The sequence below is a fragment of the Callospermophilus lateralis genome, chromosome 6 (genome assembly GCF_048772815.1).
Source record: "Callospermophilus lateralis isolate mCalLat2 chromosome 6, mCalLat2.hap1, whole genome shotgun sequence".
NCBI lineage: Eukaryota > Metazoa > Chordata > Mammalia > Rodentia > Sciuridae > Callospermophilus > Callospermophilus lateralis.
Window position 1 is genome coordinate 87,767,870 of NC_135310.1, and position 23,963 is coordinate 87,791,832.

Below are 23,963 nucleotides of genomic sequence, written 5' to 3' on the forward strand. Positions count from 1 at the left end.
CTTTTACACTCAATGACTTCTCTGAACAACTAGTTTATTGTCAACACTGAATTAGTAAATATGTATATTTATTTACATAAAATATTGAACCCAGGACCTTGCACATGCTAAGCAAACATTCTACCACTGAGCTACATTCCAGCCCTTTTTATTTTATTGACAAGTCTTGCTATTTTCCAGACTGGCCTTGAACTTTTTCGATCTTCCTGCCTCAGCCTAAGGAGTCGCTAGGATAACAGGCATGTGCCCCAACTCTACATTTAATTAAGGTACTGTAGATAGGTTAACTAGACTTTTGCTAATAGGTGAAAGAATAACACCTAATAATTTGAGGCTCTTGGAGATAATGCTGATTTTGATAAATATACTAACAAAATCTAGTTTTAAAAGGCAGAAGTTTGAAAGTCTGTTAGATAATTTTTACCTCTGGCAGGTTAGTACCACTTTTCAGCATTTAGTCATTAATAAAACTTTTGGGGCTTTCCTTGAGGTCTTCCCATTTTTTTTTCCATTTCTCTTTTCAGTTTATTTGCCTTGTATCTCTCGGCCATTAAGACAAGCTCCTCTGGAATACTCTGAAATTATTAAAAGTGTGATTAGGATTCTGAGTTCTTTTAATATACTAACATGCCTCCAAATCATTTCAAGAATCTACAAATTAAATGACATCTTCCAAAAAGAAATGTTTGCCTATTAACCCCTAAACTAGACAGATTTAAAATATACACATCATTATGCTACTCCCCTGCTTGAATAGTCCTTCAACTTATTCCCAATGTCCTAAGATTCCTTTTTGGGGTACCACTTCCTACACGTTGCCTTACCTCTACTCCTAATTGTTTCCACTCCTGGAAAACTCACCCCATCTTGTACAACTCCCACCTCCACCAGTTGGTTGCTTCCTCAGCAGGGTTTTCATTGCTCATTAACATTAGAGTAGATTCCAATTATATTTCACATAGCTCCTATTCTTTGCCATTTTACACGCCTTCATGTTATAAAAACTGGTTTTTAACTGTTTATCCCTATAAACTATGTGATCCAATGTCGGGCATAATGACTGAAACACAAAGGTATAGATTTCTAATGATTTGCATATTCTCACCTGATTTGCTCTTTCCAGAATATTAATCAATTCAGTGGCAACCCTCCAATCATTTCTAGTGATAAGGGTAATTGACATGCCTGTTCTCCTTTAATGGGAAGGAAAAAAAAAAAAAACCTCATGTAATTTCTTTTATAGTATGTATTCATTATTTAGTTAACATAGAAAGTAATGTAAAAAATAGGTACAACAACTGTTTTTGCTCAAAGACCAAATATATATTATGTGTTAAAATATGTTATGCAAATAGGGTTAGCAAATAGCATTTTAGAACTTAAAAACAGTCATTCCCTCAGCATTCAAAGGAGATGGCTCAAGGAACTTCTGAGGATACCAAAATCTGACGATAATAAAGTCCCTTATATAAAATGCCATAGCATTTGCATAACATTTACATTATCCTGTATACTTTAAAATCATCCCTAGAATACTTACATTACCTAATACAATGTAAATCACATGGATAGCTATTATACTCCATTGGTTAAAGAAAAACGTATATTCAGTACATAAATTTTTCTGAAATATTCTAGATATTACCTAATACAATACAAATGCTATACTAATATAGCAGGGGATGTGGTAGTTCTGTGGTAGAGTACCTGGCTAGTATGTGTGAGACCCTAGGCTAAATCCCCAGTACTGAAAAAAATTTTTTGAACTACAATTAGTTATTATAATATTTTCCAGTTTAAATATTTTTATTTGGTGTTACACAGGATTAAGTTCAGGGGTGATCTACTGTTGAGCTATATCCCTGGTCATTTTTGAGATATGATCTGGCTAGATTGCTTCAAATTTGCAATCAATCCTCCCTCAGCCTCTGGAGTCACTGTGATTACAGATGTGTGCCATTGCACCTGGCTTAATCCATACTATACCAGGCTTACTTCATTGTTTTAGAGAATGACAAGAAATGACTGTAATCTAGTTGTTCAAATTGCACAAGAGGGTATAACAGTAGGGAAAAAAACAATTCTCTCTCATACCATTACCAATTTGAGCACCTTTTTTTTTTTTTTTTTTTTTTGGTACTGGGATGGAATCCAGGAGTGCTTTACCATGAGCTATATCCCTAGTCCTTATTATTTTTGAGGTACGGTTGCTTAGTGCCTTGATAAATTGTTGAGGCTGGCTTTGAATTTACAATCCTCCTGCTTCAGCCTCCTGAGTTGTTGGGATTACAGTCATGGACCACCACACTGACTCACTTTGAATAATTGGTAAATGAAGTAATCACTTGCTATAGCTCAGTATTGTGACATTATAGACATAAAACCAAAGTATCAGAAACAATTACATGAACCTAGTAGTGACATGGTATAGTTGAATCTGCATAGGTCAAATGAATAGGAGTGAAGAAGCCAAGCAGATTGTGGGGAGGAACAGAATGTATAAGGAAGAGAAAAGTATGGTTTTCTGGGCAGGAATAGTCTGTGATGAGAATTCAGAATTGACCTTTTCAATGGTAGATTATGCTTACTTACCCTGCTCTTCCAGTTCTCCCTACTCTGTGTACATATTCTTCAATATTCCGTGGAAAATCATAATTATATACATGTGTGATATCATGTACATCAAGACCTCTAGATGCCAAATCAGTAGCAATCAATATTCTCACTTTACCTAAAGAGTGAACCCAAATAAATATCAAATCATTCTGATATAAACCAATCCAAGACAAATGAAAAGTGCCTTTTCCTTTATTATTCTTGGCACTGGGAATTGAACCCAGGTGTTCTGAACTATATCTCAGCCCTTTATTTTTTATTTGGAGATGGGCTCTTACTAGATTGCCCAAGCTGGTCTTCAGTTGGGATCATGATGTCTGTCTTCCTAGAATCTGGGGTTGTAAGTATGGGCCACTAGACCCAGCCCTCCCATTAATTCTTAATCAGGTGAACTATTATTAACTTTCATTAAAAAGCTCATTGAAAATGGTAACTGAATTTCTTTAAATGATGGCAAATTACAACACAATAGATAACATACTTGAGCCAGTGGTCACTCCACCATCTGGCCAATATCAAAAAGATACATGCCTTTAGGTAAATTTCGTCACAGCTCCCATTACAAAGTAATGCACTGATACACAGGTTTAAGTATTAGCCTTTTGGGGGCTTGGCCACTTAGTTGTAAGAAGCAAATTAATATTTAGAGCTCTAGTAAGTATATTTTGGAGCAGTATATGCTGACGATATATGAACTTACAAATGAGTTCCATGAAAAGACGCTGTCATTCAGCCAAGTCCAGGTATTGGGTTTATTTTAAACTGTAACAGAAAACAGATATATATGTACCTGTTTTAAAGTTCTCTAATGCTTTCTCACGATCACTCTGTTCCCTGTTGCCATGAAGAGACTCTACTGATATGTGTCTGAGAATTAGGTCACTTGATAAGTGATCAGCACTGAAAGAAAAGATAGGACAGTGATCTTAAGTGCTTATTCTCATGACACCATCAACTCTATTAGCAAAACACTGAATAATAATGTAAAGGACAGGTTGCCCCTATTTGAAAATATACAAACAGAAATATCTTAAGCAAATAAGTTTGTTTGGTTTTAATGCAAGCATGAGAAAATACTTACACTGCTTTCCTGCTGACAAACACAATGACTTTATCTTTAGGTGACATACTCTCAAGAAAAGTTTGAATATGAGTTCGCTTCTCTTCCTCTGTTGTGATGATTATATTTTGCTTCACTGTATTTACAGCCTAAAAGATTCAAAGATCATAGCACATATGTGTGAAGGAGACATCATTAGTTCAAAATACAATTTTGGTTAAGGTTTTTGCCAACAAAAAGCAAAGATCCTAGTAAAATTATCTGTTCCCGCTTAGTTCACCCTTTCACTTATTTATTCAAGTTGACAACACTTTAATAGTGTTCAGAGTATGCTAAAAGCAATTATTACCACTATAGGAAAACAACTGAACGAATGTCAAGCTTTTGAAAAATATCATCCTGAATTCTGGGTACCACTTAGAATGAAGGGTGGTCACATTACAATCGAGGATTCACAATTCAGTGAGTATTTTGATTTTGACCATTTAATAAAAAAAATTAAAAATATTACTGGTACCATTCAACCCATAATGAAAATATTTGTTTACATAGATAATATTTTACTAAGTATTTAATGAAGGGTGGGGAAATCCAGCAGTTATAGAGCCTTTCCTGAATGGTTAATGATTTTATAAAAGTATTTGATCACCATCTGCAAATCTCTAATGAAATACAGAGCTAGGAAAGACCTACTTTCCTCTTTTGGAATGCCTTGCACATACTAGGTACTGTAGTTTTAATAAAATGAATCTTGAACATATACACTGAAGTATATGGATATATGGGTAAGATTATGTGCAACTGGGATCAGCTCTGAAATTGAGTGGGCAGAGCGGATATGCCAAAATCAGCTATTTTTTATGGTTTGCTTTTGTTTTGGACTTTTTGCTGTTAGGGATTGAACCCAGGGCCTTGTTCATTCTTGTTCACAGAAATATCACTAGCCATTTAGCTATGTGTTTTAAATGTCATATGAAAAGTCTTAATAAACATATCAATATATTAGTAATAAAAAACAAACTTACAACGAGATCTAAAGTACCAACATAGACGATCATTGGTTCTTTCAAATAAGACTGTGCAAGTCGACGGACAGCATATGGCCAAGTAGCACTGAGAATAAAGACACATCAACATTAAACATTTACTATAAATACATTTTAAAATTATAATTTATTAAGCTTAATATGAACCAAGTTACTGGTGAAAGAAAAGTTTACTATTTCCTATCTTTTCAATAAGGCAGATGTTACAGCATTGACAATGAATTACTGAGCTATAGAAAAACTACTAGAAACTTATGTAGGTTCAACTAAAATTTTTTTACAAGCTGAGTTTGGTGGCACAAGCCTGTACTCTCAACAGCTTGGGAGACTAAGAAAGGAGGATCACAAGTTCAAAGCCAGCCTTAGCAACTTAGTTAGACCCTAAGCAACTTCATGAGACTCTGTCTCAAAAAAAAAAAAAAAAGGTAGGGGTGGGGCTGGGGATGTGGCTCAGTGGTAAAGAGTCTCTAGCTTCAATCACCAGTTTTTTTTAAAAAAAGGTTTTTATAGGTTGGCATGATAATTACATGCCTGTAATGTCAGTTACTAATGAAGCTGAGGTAAGAGTATCCAGAGTTCAAGGATAGCCTTGTTAACCTAATGAGACCTTGTCTCAAAATAAAGAGAAAAAAGGTTGAGGATATAGTTCAGTGGTAGAAAGCTTGCCTGGCATGCATGAAACCCCATTCAATTCTCAGTACCAGAAGGAACAAAAAAGGAATTAGCATTAACCAACACACATAAACTAGTAATTTTCATACAATGTCAGGCTTTTGTTGATATCTCATACAAATATTTTTCCAGACATGGTGACATATGCTTATAAACCCAGAAATTTGGGAGGCTGATACAGGAGGATCGCCAGCCTCACCAACTCAGTGAGACACTGTCTCTAAATAAAATACAAAATAGGGCTGAGGATATGGCTTAGTGGTTAAGTGCCCCTGAGTTCAATCCCCAGTATCCCCCCCAAAAAAGTATATATGTATATATAATATCCAAACCTTTTTAATATGGGTTGGGCTAACAATGTTTGAATTCAGTGATCATTTTAACTTTATAAAAAGGAATACTAGATTTCCATATACATACATTTGTAGACTTGTGTTTAGATTGTGATCTAAACAGGATTGATAATAAGATACAAGTAAATATGAACAGTGACTTGTTAGTTGATATTATTTAAAGGACTGGAGATGTGGCTTATTAGTTAAACACCTCTGGATTCAATCACCAGTACCAAAAAGAACAACAACAACAAAACACATCATTAAGTACAGTGGTCAAAGGATATAAATTTCAATGTTTCTTCAACCATATATAAAATGAAAGTGACCACATTTTGTACTTTTAGAGTACTTACAATGAAATTGAATTTTACTTTTCTTGAATGGCAAGATTATAGAAAACAGTGAGATTTAGTGTATTTCCTCAATTTTAACGAAAACAGTGAGATTTAGTGTATTTCCTCAATTTTACACGATCCTTAATGTAAATAAAGACAAAATATATAGAATCAATAGAAACTGTTACATAAATGTAGAGTGTCTAAGGACAAGTTATGCATTATTCAATGTAGCTCTTTCCATGAGAAGTAAATGTTTACAAGACCCTGGGTTCAATTCTCAGCACCACAAAACAAACAAAAACAAAAACAAAAAGACCAAAAGCCCCTAACTGTAATTTAGGAGTAGTCAGGAGTGAAGCAGTCATCTTATGCTTACACTGAGTTGCTAAACTAAGTGATGATATCTTCTTTCACCTAAGGATCTCAAAATACTTTCTAGTGATGCTCTAAAATATTCTGGAGAATCAACCAAGGTGAGTTTCTAATCCACTGACTTTTATTTTACACAAATTAAGCATACCTACCTTGTCATAATAGTCTGTCTGTCAGGGCGTACATCTAACAAAATCTTCATTATCTGGGGTTCAAATCCCATGTCCAGCATCTTGTCTGCTTCATCTAAAACCTGAATTCACAATTAAGAATGTGGCTGATTAGATGAGAGTTAGCTAATATGTATGCTTTCTTTACAAATATAATAACCATTTTGCTGAGCATGGTGGCACATGCCTGTATTCCTAGCAACTTGGGAGGCTGCAACAATATTGTCACTTCCATGCCAGTTTCAGCAACTTAGCAAGACAATCAGTAACTGAGACCTTGTCTCGGAAAACAAAACAAAACAAAACAAAAAAAACCCACTCTGGATTCAATCCCTAGTCCCCCCCCCCCCAAAAAAAAAAAAAAACAAAATAAAAAAAAATCCCTCATTTCCCTAGAGATAAAAATAATTAAGCCATTTGAAGTCTTAAGAACAGATCTGTGGGCTGGTAGAATGCCTGCCTTGCAAGCACAAGGTTCTGGGTTCGATCCCCTGCACATACACACACAAAAAAGATTTGTTTTAGTTGACTTTCCAGTATCTTCTAAATCTGTTTAATGAGAATAAATACCTAAACCAACTAAGTAGATTTTAATAATTCCTTTGTAATTAATTACATTTTCAATCCTTATTTCAATATACTTAAAGAAATGGGAAATATTCCTAGAATCTAAAACTATTATATAAGCCATCCTAAAAATATTTTAAGAAGGAGTCGTTTTCCTCCCCAACATTCCCAATGTCTACATGATTACCAAGTATGTTACACTTCTCAAGTTCACAAAGTTATTCATTTGCAGATCATTCAGTCTTCCGGGAGTTGCAATAATTATGTCTACACCTTTTGAAACATCTTGTATTTGTCCATCTCTATCTCCACCACCATATACACAAACACTTAAAAAAAATTCAGAGGTTCATGGTTAGACATCCCATCATAACTGAAAATCTCAATTAATCTATGCATTCTGAGTATAGATAAGATGAAGTGTCAGATGACTAAGAACTATCCACAACCACCAATTCACAGTGGTAAAAATTAAAGAACCATGTATCATAACTTAATCATACAACACAGTTGTTGTTGATTGGATCAATGAATAGATGCAGGACCCTTGTTAAGCTCTTCACCTTCTAAATAGGTGAAAAGCAAGAAGATGCATAAATATACACATTATTAATGTATAAATCATTAATCTGAGTGACATAGGAGGCTGAGGCAGGAGTGTAGCAAGTTCCAGACCAGAGCCTACAACTTAGTAAGACCCTGTCTTAAAATAAAAAAGGGCTTATGGGCTGGGTTGTGGCTCAAGGGTAGAGCACTCACCTAGCATGTGTGAAGCACTGGAATCGATCCTCAGCACCACATAATAAATAAAATACAGGTATTGTGTCCATCTACAACTAAATAGATTTTTTAAAAAATAGGGGCGGTGTTTTAATTTAGCCTTGGGGTAAAGTACCCCTGTTCAATCCTTAGTATAAATAAATGTATAAATGAATGAGTTAATATTTGAGAAAAGATGTCTGCTCTGATTTAAATGTTATACAATGTATTCATGCATTGAAATTTTACAATGGTACCCCATTAACATACAGTTTATGGGCCTGGGGAAATAGCCCAGTGGTAAGTTCTTCCCTAGCATATGAAAAACCCTGGTTAGGTTCCCAGTACTACAAATAGATAAATATTATACAGGCATAGAATTGACCAAAGAAATTACTTACCTCCTAAGACCTTTATATGAATATTTAGAACATTCAGCTTCAACCTGAAGAGCCAGTTCCCGAGTTGGTGTAAGGACTAACATTCCAGGTCCATTCCTTTTCTCTCTATCTCTTTGGAAAGAAAAACAGATTGCCTATCTCAGATGCATGGTATACTTAGTTCAGAAATTTATAGCAATGAATTTCAAAGATGTATGTATGTAGAGAGACATTTGTACCTTGTAAGATATCATTACAAGGGCTAGGGTTATGACTCAGTGGTAGAGTGCTTGCCTAGCATGTGTGAAGCACTGGATTCAATCCTCAGCACTACATGAGAATAAATAAATCAAATAAAGGTATTGTGTTCATCTACAACTAAAAAAGTTTTTAAAAAAGATATTACAGTGTCCTTCAATAGACTTTGGCTTACTATTTGTTACATACCAAATAAAATAAGCTAATGGTATGACAAGTTTTTGTAAATTCTTTCTGATTACAAAAGCAATATTAACCATAAATTGGGGAAATATAAGAAGTCATACAAATAAAAAATCCAAATAACATAGTTAAATCCTGACAGGGTTTAAGTCATGGTTTAAATGAGGAACAATCAATATACCAGTCTTTTCTCTTCTCTATACAAAATGAATTTATGTTTAAGGGGTCTTGTACTATGAAGGTGGAGAGCCTTGCTAAGTGTACCAATGGAGAAGACTGAATGAACTCATAGGAACCAAATAGCAGACATTTGCCAGCTTCCAGCAGAGCTGGTGTTAAGGCACTTTCTCTTGTCGGTGTGGATTATAATAGGGAATGGTACAGCATGCAATTTTAGACCTGGCCTAGAATAAATTGTCCTCCTCACAAAACATAAATAACAAAAGAAAAAACCCAGTGTCCCAAATAACCAACTTTCTCATTTAATATGGCCTTTTCATTAACATTCATTTAAAATGTGAAACATGTTCTCATTGAAAAGAGAACTGGATTGAACATGATAATTTAAATAATTTGAATCAGTGTTCCTCTATTAAGGCTTTTGTAGCATTACCTATTGCTTCCTAAAAATATTTGCCAATTTATACTTTCATCAGCACTGTATAAGCATGTACTTGCTGGAGACAAGGAATTAATTCCTTTTTGATTAATGTACTAGATAAAGAAATCTTCATTACATATTTGGTGTCTGTAGCTATGAAACTCTTAAAGAAGGCAGCCAAAAGATTTCTTACACTGGTTGAGAATCCAGATGAATAAATCCAGGCATTAAATATGATAGTGTCTTCCCCGTTCCAGTTTGTGCGACTCCAATAAGATCTATTCCTTGCAGAATTATTGGCCATGCCTGTGACTAAAAAAGAATAATAAACATAAAAAAGCATATCTCTTCTTGTTATGTCTTTCTGTCTTCCTCCTAGCTCCACACTTCATTTAACAATTTTGAATGCAAGGCATTGGTGGTAGTGGTAGGAAGAACTAGAATGTTCATAAGAGATAATTGTTCTATGGTGATTTAATATATATCCAATATTGCTTAGGTAAAACATTCAGTGAAACACTAGAATTAAGGAACGCATACTTGAATTGGAGTTGGCTTCTGGAAACCTGCCCTTTTAATGTTTTCCATAACTTCAGGGTAACATTGAAAGGCATCTTCAAATTTACAGGTAGGATTGGGGATAGGGCGCTTCGCACCATCTTTCAAGTCATCACATGTTATATTAAAATTTTCCTTCCTTTACAGGAAAAACAAAAACAAATGAGGATTAGTGGCTTAGGTCACTTTACTCACAAGAAAGAAATTTTTTTTTAAAGAGAGCTTTAAGGAGGAGGTAGTTATCAACAAAGTCACATTCTTCTCATAGTTCTTTTTTTTTTTTTTAAAGAGAGAGAGAGAGAGAATTTTTTTTTTTTTAATATTTATTCCTCTAGTTTTCGGCGGACACAACATCCCTATTTGTATGTGGTGCTGAGGATCAAACCCGGGCCGCACGCATGCCAGGCGAGCGTGCTACTGCTTGAGCCACATCCCTAGCCCAAGAAAGAAATTTCTTAAAAAAAAAAAGTTTTACTTTGAAATTCAACTGTAAATGATTAAAATCAGACTACCATAAAATTTAGAAACAGAAGCCCATCTTCCTCCTATCTGAGGATAGTTTCAGAAGAAAGGCGATCATCACTATTATGAGTGGACCCATAAATTTCATGTGCAAAATTATAAACAGAACCTGAAAATCATGTTTCATAATTCAAAACCAGAATGGGCAAACATTTGAGGCCTGTGATGTTCCATATTTTCTTAATTTAACAGATGATCCTAAAATTTGTAATTTGACCCAAAGTGAGCCTCATACCTCCACACTCCTGCTATACCATTCTTAGTTTTATAACAGATTTTTAAAAATTATATATTTGCAATACTAGGAATTGGACCTAGGGCATCCCACATAGTGGGCAAATGCTCTATCATTGATCTATAGTCTCAGCTCTTTGCATTTTATAGTTTTACTAAGTTGCCAAGACTGGCCTCCAATTTGTGATCCTTCTGCTTCAGCCTCACCAGTAATTAGGATTGTGAGCATATACATGCTAGGCTCAGATGTATTTTTATATAACAATTTTTTTAGAAGTTGCTATTTTCCAGGTGCAGTGGCTCATGCCTGGAATTCCAGAGACTAAGGAAGCTGAGACTGGAGATCTTAAACTTAAGGTCAGCCTCAGTAACTTAGTGAGGCCCTAAGCAATTTTTCAAGATCCTGTCTAAAAAGAAACAGGAGAATTACAAGTTTAAGGCTAGCCTTAGCATTTTAGCCCTAAATACCCTGTCTCCTTCCTCAGTCTTGAGTCAGTGTGTACCACTACACCTGGTTAGGTCCATTATAATCTTATAACCATATGGGACCACCCTTCATATATGTAGTCCATTGGTGACTGATCCATTTTTAGCAGCAAGATTGTATTCAGTTCCTCAGCTTATATTAGTCACATTTTATTGTTCAATAGCGATATGTCTACTCTAGACACAAAACCCATTTTCCATCATTATTGGATACCAGTCTTCTAATATGTAGGATGCAACCAAGTTTTCATCTGAATAAATATGGAAACTCTATTTTCATTTGAACATAAATATGGAAAGCAAGCATAGGCTTCATATGCAATCATTTCAATCTTTGCCTAAAGAGTTAATACTAATAACATAATTATACAAAAGCATACTTAAATTAACAATAAACTACATACCTCCAGTTGTCTACTTGCACTTCTGTCATAGAACTAGTTGATGGTGATTCAACGTAAAAGTTTTTCTTAATTGGAGGTAAATCTGGGATATAAAGGTGAAAATCCAAACTTTGGTAATAAGATTTTACATTTCATTAACATTTACTCAAAGCCACAAAAACAAACTATAATATGTATTAAGTTCACCATGTGTTTGGATAATTTTAAACAGTTCTATACTTTACAACCAAGAGTTGTCACACTAGGCGATTTCCTTTTGGTTTTCATCCAAGAAAGAGACTTTTATCACTAAAGTTTCAAATAGAGTAAAGCATGCTTTACAAGACAGAAAACCAGTTTATGATGGTTTGCCCTCAAACATAGAGTTAATATTTCATACCATTATTTTTTAGGAAATTAAAAAATTTTCATTCTTCTGCTCTGAGCAATATATCTTATATGCCTGAGACCTCTTCCAAACTTATATCCTTCCTCTGACTTCCCATAGCAAATCTCACAACAGATCTAATGTCAAGGTAGCTCTGGAACTTAACATGCAAATGTGCTGACCAACAATGATGTTAGTCACTTATAATTTGATCATTCTATTCCAGTGCATTACTTTTTAATTTAATATAAAAGATGCAGTATTGCTGCCTCATTCTAATTGCCCAGATTAGTATCTAAAACATACCCAGATTTAATATACCATGTGTGAAATTTCATTTAAAATTAAAAAATGGCCAAGTGCATGGCACTTGCCTATAATCCCCAATAATTTAGGAGGGTGAGGCAGTGTCACAAGTTCGTGGCCAGCCTCAGCAATTTATAAAAAATAAAAATAGCTGGGGACTTAGCTCAGTGTTAAAGCACCCCTGGGTTCAATCCCCAAATAAATAAGTAAATAAATGAATTAAAAAATGCCTGATGGGGTGGTGCATGCCTATAATCCCAGTGAACCCAGGAAGCTGAGGCAGGCGGATCACAGTTGGAGACCAGGCTGGTCAAATTAGTGAGACACTGGGCTCAATGTAAGAGCACCCATGGGATCAATTCCCAGTAGTGAAAAAAAAAAAAATCCCAAAAAACCCGTCTCAATAAGTTATGCTTTTTATGATTTAATGGTTTTCCTTTTTCTCACTATTGTTAGCTAGGTCATTCCAAAATAAATTTTTGATCAACCACCACAACAATTTATGGTTCACATGTTTAGTCACTTCACACTTAATTCTTGGGACTGATTTTCTTCCTTTTTCTTAAACTTTTTACAGTGAGTTACCTCAAATAATGCATAAGCTTAATATTCAGTTTTCCATTTATAAAATAGAATTATAGAAATAATTATGACTACAATGGAATATTACTCAGCACTAAAAATAACAACATCATGGCATTTGCAGGGAAATGGATGGCATTAGAGCAGATTATGCTAAGTGAAGTTAGCCAATCCCCAAAAAACAAATGCTGAATGTCTTCTCTGATATAGGGGAGGTGACTCAAAGTAGGGTAGGGAGGAAGAGCATGAGAAGAAAATTACCTCTAGATAGGGAAGAGAGGTTGGAGGGAAAGGGAGGGAGAATGGGAATTGCATGGAAGAGGAAAGGAGACCCCCTTCATTATACAGAATACAGGTATGATGATGATGTCAGGGGAAAAAAAAGAAGAAGTGGGTCACATTAGATTGGGTAGAGAGAAGTGATGGGAGGGAAGAGGAGGGGAAGGGGGGAATGGAAGGATAGTAGAATAAAATAGACATTATTATTGCTGTGGGTATATACATCACTGCATGACCAATGTAATTCTGCAACTTGTACACTCAGAAAAATGAGAAATTATATCCCTCTGACTCAAATGTACAATATGTCAAGATCATTGTACTGTCATGTGTAACTAATTAAAACAAATTTAAAAAAGAATCAATAAATAAAAAAAGAAAAAGAAATAATTATGATTTAGATCAATGACAAATTTTCCATTTTTCATTTGGATTTCATTGCTAAAAATATGGCAGATACCTTACAGAAAAGAACCAGTATAATCAATAGCATATGTAAATCTTAGGACATAGCACTGACCTGCCCACTTTTTTTTTTCCCATTTCACAGCATCCTCTCGAATTTGATCCCAATCTATCAATGGCTGATCTTCTGTAACACTGTCATTTGTGCTTGCATTTCTTCCAGCAGAAGGTTGGAATGCGACAATGTCTTTTAAAAATATTTTTTACCAAATTAGTTTTGTAATAAATTCTGTCTGCACAAAATCCTCAAAGCTATTTTTCTATACTATGTTTAAGAACTAGAAGTGAGCGTGTTAGTGCACACCTATAATCCCAGGTACTTGGGAGGCTGAGATAGGAGCATCAAGTTCAAGACTGGCCTGGGTAACTTAGTAAAATTCTGTGTCAAAATAAAATATTTTAAAAAAATGGCTAGGGATGTAGCTCAGTGTTAGTCTGCTTGCCTAGCAAGTACCAAACCTTGAATTCTAATCCCCAGTGCCACAAAATAAAACACACAAAAAATTGAAAACAAAAACCAATTCTTGAAATATAAAATTTATTTTTGTAAACTAACATGTGCACAAAAAGATGGGGTGGGGAGGATCATACTATAGTACCATGATGATCTAGTTGCATGGGTTTTGTTATTTATCAACTTATGAAAAAATTTACTTATAAAAGAAAATATTATGAAGAGGCTAGTGGGTGCTAAAATACTGTCATGTCATTATCTAATTTTTTTAAAGAGAGAGAGAGAATTTTTAAATATTTATTTATTTTAGTTTTTGGTGGACACACATCTTTATTTTATTTGTATGTGGTGCTGAGGATCGAATCCAGCACCCTGCACATGCCAGGTGAGTGCGCTATCGCTTGAGCCACATCCCCAGCCCATTATCTAATCTTTATTATATTCCCGTGAAGTAGACATTATCCCAGATTGACAGATAAAAATCATGTCGCCTTGGAGGTGAAGTTCCTTTCCAAGAAACACTAAGGAGGGGAAATGTGGCCATCAGAACTCAAGTTTCTGTTTTACTTTCGTCTCACATCTATATATGGTTCAATAATGGCCTTTTCTCTAGATAGATGTCAAATTTTTAATATTTCAAATACTAAGCAGTTTTCAAAATCTTCCGTGATCTAGGGAAGAGACCACAGTCAGAAGCCCAAGACAAATTCTCACCATTAATGTTGAAGAAGGTGTATTAAAGGGTTATTTTCTATTTTATGTAGCTGGAAATAAAGCTAAACTACAGTTTCAATTTGAGGAATGAAAATAATCTGGGCTTCTGTAGAAAAAAAATTACTAGATTTAAGAAAATCTAAACCTGTGTCTCAAGAAATGAATCAAGTATAATGGATTATAACAAAGTTTTAAAATTTTAAAAAGCTTCAGTGGGTAAAAATTACTTACCAACTTTGCGTTCAGAATTATTATTTTCTTGTTTTTTAACAAAATTTTCTATCACTGCTTTTGCTTTTATTTGCATGGCCTTGTTGCCAAAAATTTTGACTTCTGCCTCAGGATTTCCTTTTATTATCTGAATATAGGAGGAAGAATAGATGAGAATGAAGTCCCCTCACACCTATCCCGAACCACCACTCAATTTCAAATAATATAATAGTACATAGCATTACTATAGTTCAATATCCACATTTCTAAAGAGAAGGCTTGTTATATACTCTGGATTTACCTCCTGATTGGATGGGGAGAAGCAAGATAATTTGTAAATTAAAAAAAAATCTGACAGTTGGAAAAACTAATTCAGGGGGAATATGGTGGCATTGCCCTCTAATTCCAGGAACTCAGGAGGCTGAGGAAGGAGGATTTCAAGTTCAAGGCAGTGTTAGAAACTTAGTGAGACCCTATTTCAATATAAAAAATACAGAGGCCTGGGGATATAGCTCAGTGGTAGAAGACCACTGGGTTCCATCCCCAGTATGGCCCAAAACAAAACAATTCAGCAAGTTTTAGGGGGGAAATCAGAACATCAATCTAACAGGTGACAATACTTTGAGTTCTTTCCCTTATAAGACGGGACTGTTTTGTTAGGCTTATCTGATAGAATTATAGGGCTGAGGTGAATTACACTATATTATGTGGATAAAAGTTTACTTTATTATTTTATTGGTACTAGACAGTGAACCCAGGGGCACTCTACCACTAAACTACATCCCTGACCCTTTTTTTTTTTTTTTTTTGGTTTTGTTATTTTGAGACAGGGTCTAAGTTGCCTATACTGGCCTCAGTCTTGTGAACCTCCTGCCTCATCCTCCTGAGTCCTTGGGATTACAGGCATATGTCACTAGTCCCAGCTTAGAAAAATAAATAAAAATTTATTGAATTTCCAAGTTACTTATGTACATTTTTAATTTCATGCAGTTCTCTACTCAGACATGTATACTGTTATGGAGGTCAAGATTTTCTTTTTCTTACCAGGGATTGACTCCAGTGGCACCTTACCACTGAGCCAAATCCTTAACCCATTGTTTTTCAGACAGGGTTTTCACCAAGTTACTTAGGGCCTCGATAAGTTGCTGAGGCTAGCCTTGAATTTCCACTCCCACTGCCTCAGCCTCCTGAGCCTCTGGGATTACAAGTATGTGCCACCCTTCCCAGCTGAACGTAAATTTTCAAAGTCTGATGTTATAACATTTAGGATAGAATTTATAACACTTTTATGGTTGTCTAACAGCAGATAACCTCACTGAAAATTTATCTAGAAAGTACTATACACTAAATGCTGTCTTGGGCTGGTGAATCAGTGTTTATCCTCTGTAGGGTTTACAGAAACAACTTTGTTGGCAGTCATAGATGCTACAATGGAAAAGGGACACCTACATAGAATGGGGAGCAGGGAGCAGGAAGCCTTAGACATCCCTAATGTGATAACTAAGCTAACCTGAATGAGTAGGAGTTAGTTTTAAGAAGATACCAATCATAGGAGAACATCTGGAAATGGATAGTGTTCAAGACAGTAAGGAAAGTTAAACACACCAGGTCACTGGACTATGCTGAGGAGTCTGGACTTAAAGTCTAAGATGCCATGATAGATATTATGTAGGAAAGGAACATGAACACAATGTTTTATTTGGAGGGGAAAATTATTATTATTTTTTAAATTTATTTTTTAGCTATAGATGGACACAATCTTTAATTTATTTTTATTTGGTGCTGAGGATCGAAACAAGCATCTCACGCATGCTAAGTGAGCACTTTAACTGTGACCAACAACTCTAGCCCAAAATTATTATTATTTTAAAAACTTGATTACAACCAATTTGTTGGCATTAAAATTAGAAGCATTTTGAATTTGAATAATGGCTTATATAGCAAAATTAAGTAATTGAGTTTGGCAAAAATGGGAATAGGAGCTGGGATTGTGGCTTAGTGGTACAGCACTTGCCTAACATGTGTGAGGCACTGGGTTGGATTCTTAGCACCACATAAAAATAAAGGTATTGTGTTCACCTATAACTTAAATATATATTAAAAATATTTTTCCAGTAATTACAGATCAGAAGGCAGAAATAAATTTCAAGAAACAGACAAAACCCATGTTCACAATGATTGTGCCACAGATTTACACTAATGCAATATTAATACTAATTAATATTGCATTAGTGTAATACTAATAATAATACTAATGCAGTATTGCATTAGTAAACTGCATATTTAAATCTTCACTTTGAGATTTGAGAGGTGTTTCTTGAAAAAAATCTCAGTACCTTATGCAAATAATCAGTCTTCCATGTGCCCTAGAACAACTTGAAATGTCTCCACTGTATGTATACACAAAATACCTACCACATTGGCAGTTCAAAATACATACTTTCATAACAAAAATACAATGTACCTTTCGAGTACAACATACATATAATACATATACAATATAAATCTAAGTTTGAATTTTTAGCAGCCTTAATTTGCTTCCATAAGCTCCCTATTTTGGTTGGAATTTTCAAAAGTGCTTCTTTCAAGCCAGTGATTAGGAGGCTTTGGAAGAATACTAGGAGGTGGTGAATTACTAAACTTTGCCCCAGCATAATAGTCCTTTTGGCTCACTTCAGTTAGAAATGCTGATTTCTTCCAATGCCTATTTTTAATCTTCTTAGTATTTTTAAAAGGCTTTTTTTCCTGTTTGTGGATTATATCCGATAAAGCAGAATCTTGCCAAAAGTTATTATCATGCCTTTTTGCAGAGTTGATCTTGGTTAACGGCAAGTGATGTTCACTTTTCTGTCTGTTTATCTTTAGTTGTTCTGGCTCTGGGGAAAGGCAGTTTTCTGATTCTCCTGATTCAGAATTTTTCTGATTCTCCCATCTTTGATCACTTCTCTGCATTTTCAAGGCCTCTTTTTCAGCCTGTTTTTCAGATTTGAGGTTAAAAATGATTAGTGCCTGAGAATGTCAACTGATAAGGAAGAAAGATTTTGGCTCATGCTTTCAGAAGTTTCAGTCCACGTTTAGCTGACTCCATTCCTTTGGGTCTGAGGTGAGGCAGAACATCATAGCAGAAGTACATGGGGTAAGCAGACCACAATTTCTGTTTTAGAAAAACTGCTCAGACTCCACTAGATAACTGTTAGAGGGGATCAGAATAGAAGCAGTCTGTACAGTGAAGGGAGAATACTAACAATGACATTTCCCTTTAAGAAGTACAGTGAACAGATAAGACTCAATGGTGAAGAAGGAAGAACCACAAAGATAATCAGATTTCTGGCTTCAGAACTCAATAAATGATATCATTCTCTTGTACTAATATTCTCTTGTACTCCTCTTGAACACAGGAGGCAGCCAAGTTTTGAGAGGAGGAGTTCAGACAGGGAGTCATTTTGGACATGATAACTATCTCACAGATATAATTATTTTTTTAAAAAAACATTCTTTTTTTTTTAAGAGAGAGAGAGAGAGAATTTTTTAATATTTATTTTTTAGTTTTCGGCAGACACAACATCTTTGTATGTGGTGCTAAGGATCGAACCCGGGCCACACGCATGCCAGGCGCATGCCAGGCGAGCGCAATACCGCTTGAGCCACATCCCCAGCCCTCACAGATATAATTCTTAAGTGAAGATCAAATCTAAATATTTGCAGCTGGGGCTATAGCTCAGTGGTAGAGTGTCTGCCTTGCATGTGTGAGGCACTGGGTTCGATCCTCAGCACATAAAATATAGTATCCATCTACAACTAAAAAAAATTTAAATCTAAAGACTTATACCTCTGGCTCTCCCTCTCCCTCTGCTTCCTGGCTGCCAGGTGGTGAGCAGCTTTGCTCCACTACACCTGCCCCACCAAGATGTTCTGCCTCACCTCAGGCCCATAGCACTGGGACCAAGCAACTATAGTCTGGAACCTCTGAAACAAGAAGTCAAAATATATCTTTCCCCCTTAAAGAAAAAAGATCTAGCCAAGTGTGGTGATGCATACCTGTAATCCCAGTGACCTAAAAGGTTGAGGCAGGAGGATCATGAGTTCAAAGCCATCCTTGGCAATTTAGTGAGGCCCTAAGCAACTCAGTGAGACCCTGTCTCTGAATATAAAAAGGGCCGGGGATGTAGCTCAGTGGTTAAGTGCCCCCGGGTTCAATCTCTAGTACCAAAAAAAAAAAAAAAAAATCTATATCTCTGAAAGTCTCAAAACCTATACACGGAACAGAACATGGCTCAAGTAAAATGATCATAATGATCTTGACAATCATGAAGAACTTTGGCAACTTATGACAGCATGTTAATAACTGAGCAGAAACAGAGGTAAGTCTTCCCTTTGGAATGAACTATGCTTTTAGGATTTAAGGACACAGATGACAGTTGGGCATGATGGTGCAGGCCTATAATCCCTGTGACTCAGGAGGTTGAGGCAGGAGGATGGCAAGTTTCAGGCCACTTTCAGCAATTTAGTGATACCCTCAAATTAGTGAGACCCTATCTCAAAAAAAAAAAAAAAAAAAGACCAAAAAGCTGATTAAAATAGCCATTGTATTTAGTTGCTTATTTTCTTTTTATATGAAATTAAAGCATGTTCTATGTTAAAACAACAACAACAACAACTGGAGATGTACCGCTGATAAAAACACTGCTGGGTTCAATCCCCACTATGAAAACAAAAACATAACAAATAGATGACTTACCTGTATCCTGGTATTTGTCATATTTTGGATTTCTTTTATTTTTGACCCTCCACGACCTGTTTTTAAAAGTAACAGAGTGAAGGAATATGATTGCAAGTTGAAATCAAAAGTGATTTTATCTACTTTCCTCAAAGAGCCTTGTCTAGCTCTTCCCCAAATTTTTCCAAGAAAGTTCCTAGGGTGCAGTAAACACTTTCTGTTTAGAAAGAGGGAAGGTTTTTATTCCAAATTTTCCAAGTATCATAAATTTTTGTGGGTGGTAGAAGGAGGCTTCTTTCTCAGCAGTGGAGTCTAAGAACCCTACTCCAACCTATGAAAAAAACTAATGGATCAACACTGAAACAACTATTCACCACCACAACAAAAATTCAGATAAAAAATGGTCTGTAGCTGGGCAAAGTGGAGCATGCCTGTAATCCCAGCAACTACAGAGACTGAAGCAAGAGGGACTGCAAATTCAAGGCCAGCCTCAACAATTCAGCAAGATTCTAACTTAGTGAAACCCTGTCTCAAAATTTAAAAAGGGTGGGGCACAGTGGCACATGCCTATAATCCCAGCAGCTGGGGAGGCTGAGACAGGAGTATCATGTTCAAAGCCAGCCTCAGCAATGGTGAGGCGCTAAAGCAACTCAGTGAGACCCTATCTCTAAATAAAATACAAAATAGGACTGGGGATGTTGCTCAGTGGTTGAGTGCCCCTGAGTTCGATCCCTGGTACAAAAAAACAAAATAAAATGGGCTGTGGATATAGCTCAGTGGTAAAACTTCTGGGTTCAATTCCTAGCCCAGCAAAGAATAAATCATAATAAATAATAAAAATAATAAATAATGGAGTTGAGTAGACACTTCCCAAAATGACCAATAGGAAGGAATAAAATGCTTGATATCACTAATCAGGTAAATGGAGACGAAACCACAAGATATATCACCTTATACCTGTTAGAATGGTGATTATGAAAAAGTAAAAATAACAAGTGTTAGTGATATTGTAAGGACATTGAACTTCTTGTGCACTTTTGGTGGAATTGTAAAATAAATATTATAGCCACTATGAAAAACAGTATGGAATTAAAAAAAAAAAAAAGCTAGGTATGGTGCTGCATACCTATAATTCCATTGACTCAGGAGGCTGAGGCAGAAGGATCACAAGTTCAAGGCCAGCCTTAGCAATTTAGTGAGGCCCTGTAAAAAAGATTGCTTAGCATAGGTGACACCCTGAGTTCAATCCCCAGTGGGGGTTTTGTGGGATCCTGACATAGTCCAGCATTCCCACTTCAGAGTATACATCCAAAAGAACTGAAACTGGGAATGTCAAAAGGATATTTGTGTGCACAGTGGGTCATGTTTGTAATCCTAGTGGCTCGGGAGGCTGAAGTAGAAGAACCACAGAGTTTAAAGCCAGCCTCAGCAAAAAGTGAGGCACTTAGCAACTCTGAGACCCTATCTCTAAATAAAATACAAAATAGGGTTGGGGATGTAACTCAGTGGTCATGTGCACCCTGAGTTCCATCCTTGGCATAAAAAAAAAAAAGGAGGGTGGGACATTTACACTCCTGTGTTTGTAGAAGTATTTTCATAATACTCAAGAACCCCAGGTACTCATCAATGGATAAATATAATGTGGTCATATATAAAATGGAGTATCACACTCAGCCTTAAAAGGAAAATCCTGTCATATGCTACAAAGTGCATTGAGGCTTGAGAACATTGTTACACTAAATAAAATAAGCCCATCACTAAAAGACAATTACTTTATAACTCTTACATATTTATATATCTAAAGTTACCAAACTCAACCAGAACAGAATGGTGGTTGCCAAGAAAGGGAACATGGGATACCAAGTTCTAGAGATCTGGGGTGCAACTTTGTTCTTATTGTTAATATAGTACTGTACACTTATTAAGTTGGGGCTGGGTTTGTGGATTAGTAGAGCATTTGCTTAGCATTCATGAGGCAGTGGATTATATCTCCAGCACTGCTAATAATAATAATAATAATAATAATAATAATTTGTCACACTCTTACACCAGTTAAAAATCAGATCTGGATAGGGATGCAGCTCAGTGATACAGTGTGTGTTTAGCATTTATTGAATCCTGGTTTCGATCCCCAGCACATGTTATCTATCTATCCATGCATCCATCTACACACACACACACACACACACACACACACAGTATTAGATACAGATTCAACAAAGCAAGTGCACTGTAGCACAGTGGCCTCACTTAACACCTACTTGTTAAGTGTTGAGAATTGATTGGGAATAAGCTGTCTGTCCTCAGACCTGATTTTTTTTTTTTTACCCCCTTAGGTACCCAGGATTTAACTCAGGAGTACTTGGCCACTGAGCTACATCCCCAATCCTATGTATTTTATTTAGAGACAGGGCTTCACTAAGTTGCTTAGTGCCTTGCTTTTGCTGAAGCTGGCTTTGAACTCGTGATCCTCCTATCTCACCCTCCTGAGCCGCTAGTATTACAGGCGTGAGCCACCAGGCTCAGGCCTGATCTTTTAAGCATCCCTCTTTCCCCCTAAGATAATCTACGTCTTCTGGGAGTTGCTTGCTTCCCAAAAACATTTCTATAAAATACTAAAACATGCATTAAACTATTCTAGCCCAAGGTTTTAGAAATTATCCCAGGCAGAGATCTGTCTCTCATTAGACGGCAGCTGATAGGCAAAAGAGCAATTGCGGAGGGGTACCCTTGCCTGGGCCCCACCCATATTTCTCCCTACCCTTGCCCGCCACATCCATTCTCTTGCTCTCACCGATCACCGCTCCGACCAAGTCGTTCTTGAATCCAAAGCAGAGCGGCGGTTCCCCGCGACCAGCCGCCACAGCTTCAGGGAGGCCAGAGGAGTCTCTCCAGCCGCCACCTCTGCCGCCCCTGCTACTTCCCCGACCTCGTCGATTCAGCTCCTCCGCCGGCCTCCTCTCCGGAGCCCGGGGCGCAGTCGAGTTTCGCCGCGAAGCAACGACCCAAGAGGAAGCGTTGGCTCCTGCTTCTTGCCTAGACATGGTTCTGCGAAGATTCTGCCCGCCGGACCTATCAGGCTCTGCACCACCCAACAGCGCGCCGCCGTAGAAGCCCTCAGCTAGGGCACCCACGCAGCCGCTACTTCAGGAGCCAGCGCGAGGCTCGCCCCGCCCCTGGCCCGCCCTGCCCTACCCTTGCCGCACAGTCATTGGCTGGTGAGCGTTGTGGGCGGAACCTTGCCGTTTTATCCAATAGGTCTCTTAATCTTGGGAGCGTGCCTTGACCTCGTCGATGGCGTTGATCCTGTGAGGGTTCCTTTTCGGGGCGTGGGACTTCTCCCAAGGTCGCTCTTTGCGCCTCGCCCTATTAGCACCCACCTTGACTACTCAGCATCCTTGGAAACATTTTTAATTGTGCCTCAAAAATCTAATCACGGACCAGGCATGGTGGTGCACACCCGTAATCCCAGCAGCTCGAGAGACTGAGACAGGAGGATCGCGTGTTCAAAGCCAGCCTCAGCAAGGACGAGGCTCTAAACAACTCAGTGGGACCCTGTCTCTAAATAAAATACAAAATAGGGATGGGGATGTGGCTCAGTGGTTGAGTGCCCCTGAGTTCGATGGCTGGTACAAAACAACAACAAAACCCCTTGGAATTATAAAATTATAATTATAAGATTATAATCCCAGCGGATTTAGGGTGGCTGAGGCAAGAGGATAGCAAATTTGAGGACAGCCTGGGCTACTTAGCCAGACTGTGTCTCAAAATAAAAATTAAAAGGGTGGGGCTGTGTAGCTCAGTAGTTACAGTGGCCCTGGGTTCAGTCTCCAGCACTAGAAAAACAAAACAAAATAAACTTGGAAACAAGGCTGGATAAAAGCGGTGTACATTTATAATCCCAGTGACAAAGGAGGCCACAGCAGGAGGGTCACAAATTCAATGTCAGCCTGGGCAATTTAGCAGACCACGGCTCAAAAATGAGGCAAACAAATAAGGATTGGAGATGTAGTTCAATGGTAGTTCCCTCTGGGTTCATTCCCTAGAAAAACAATAAAATTCCCTAGAAAAACAAAAGGTTGGGAAAGTATCCTTGCTATGTAACCACTGCTTTCATATATTTAAATCTATTTTTTTAAAAGAGAGAGTGGGAGAAAGAGATAATTTTAAAATATTTATTTATTTTCTAGTTTTCGGTGGACACAACATCTTTGTTTGTTTGTGGTGCTGGGATCGAACCCTGACCGCATGCATGCCAGGCCAGCGCGCTATCGTTTGAGCCACATCCCCAGCCCTAAATCTATT

At 36.8% G+C, this 23,963-nt stretch overlaps 1 protein-coding gene across 1 annotated transcript; it reads right to left on the reverse strand.

Annotated features, from left to right (window-relative positions):
• Positions 1-461: 461 nt before the first annotated feature.
• Positions 462-22,702, reverse strand: Ddx43 (DEAD-box helicase 43). Its single transcript, XM_076860002.2, has 16 exons — positions 22,453-22,702; positions 19,680-19,735; positions 14,963-15,089; positions 13,619-13,750; positions 11,565-11,646; positions 9,901-10,057; positions 9,554-9,672; positions 8,340-8,450; positions 7,367-7,508; positions 6,595-6,695; positions 4,702-4,789; positions 3,698-3,825; positions 3,407-3,516; positions 2,593-2,731; positions 1,106-1,193; positions 462-575 (listed from the first exon to the last, which is right to left on the reverse strand). Exons 1-16 carry the CDS (start codon positions 22,700-22,702, stop codon positions 462-464), a joined length of 1,944 nt encoding a protein of 647 aa, XP_076716117.1.
• Positions 22,703-23,963: the final 1,261 nt, after the last annotated feature.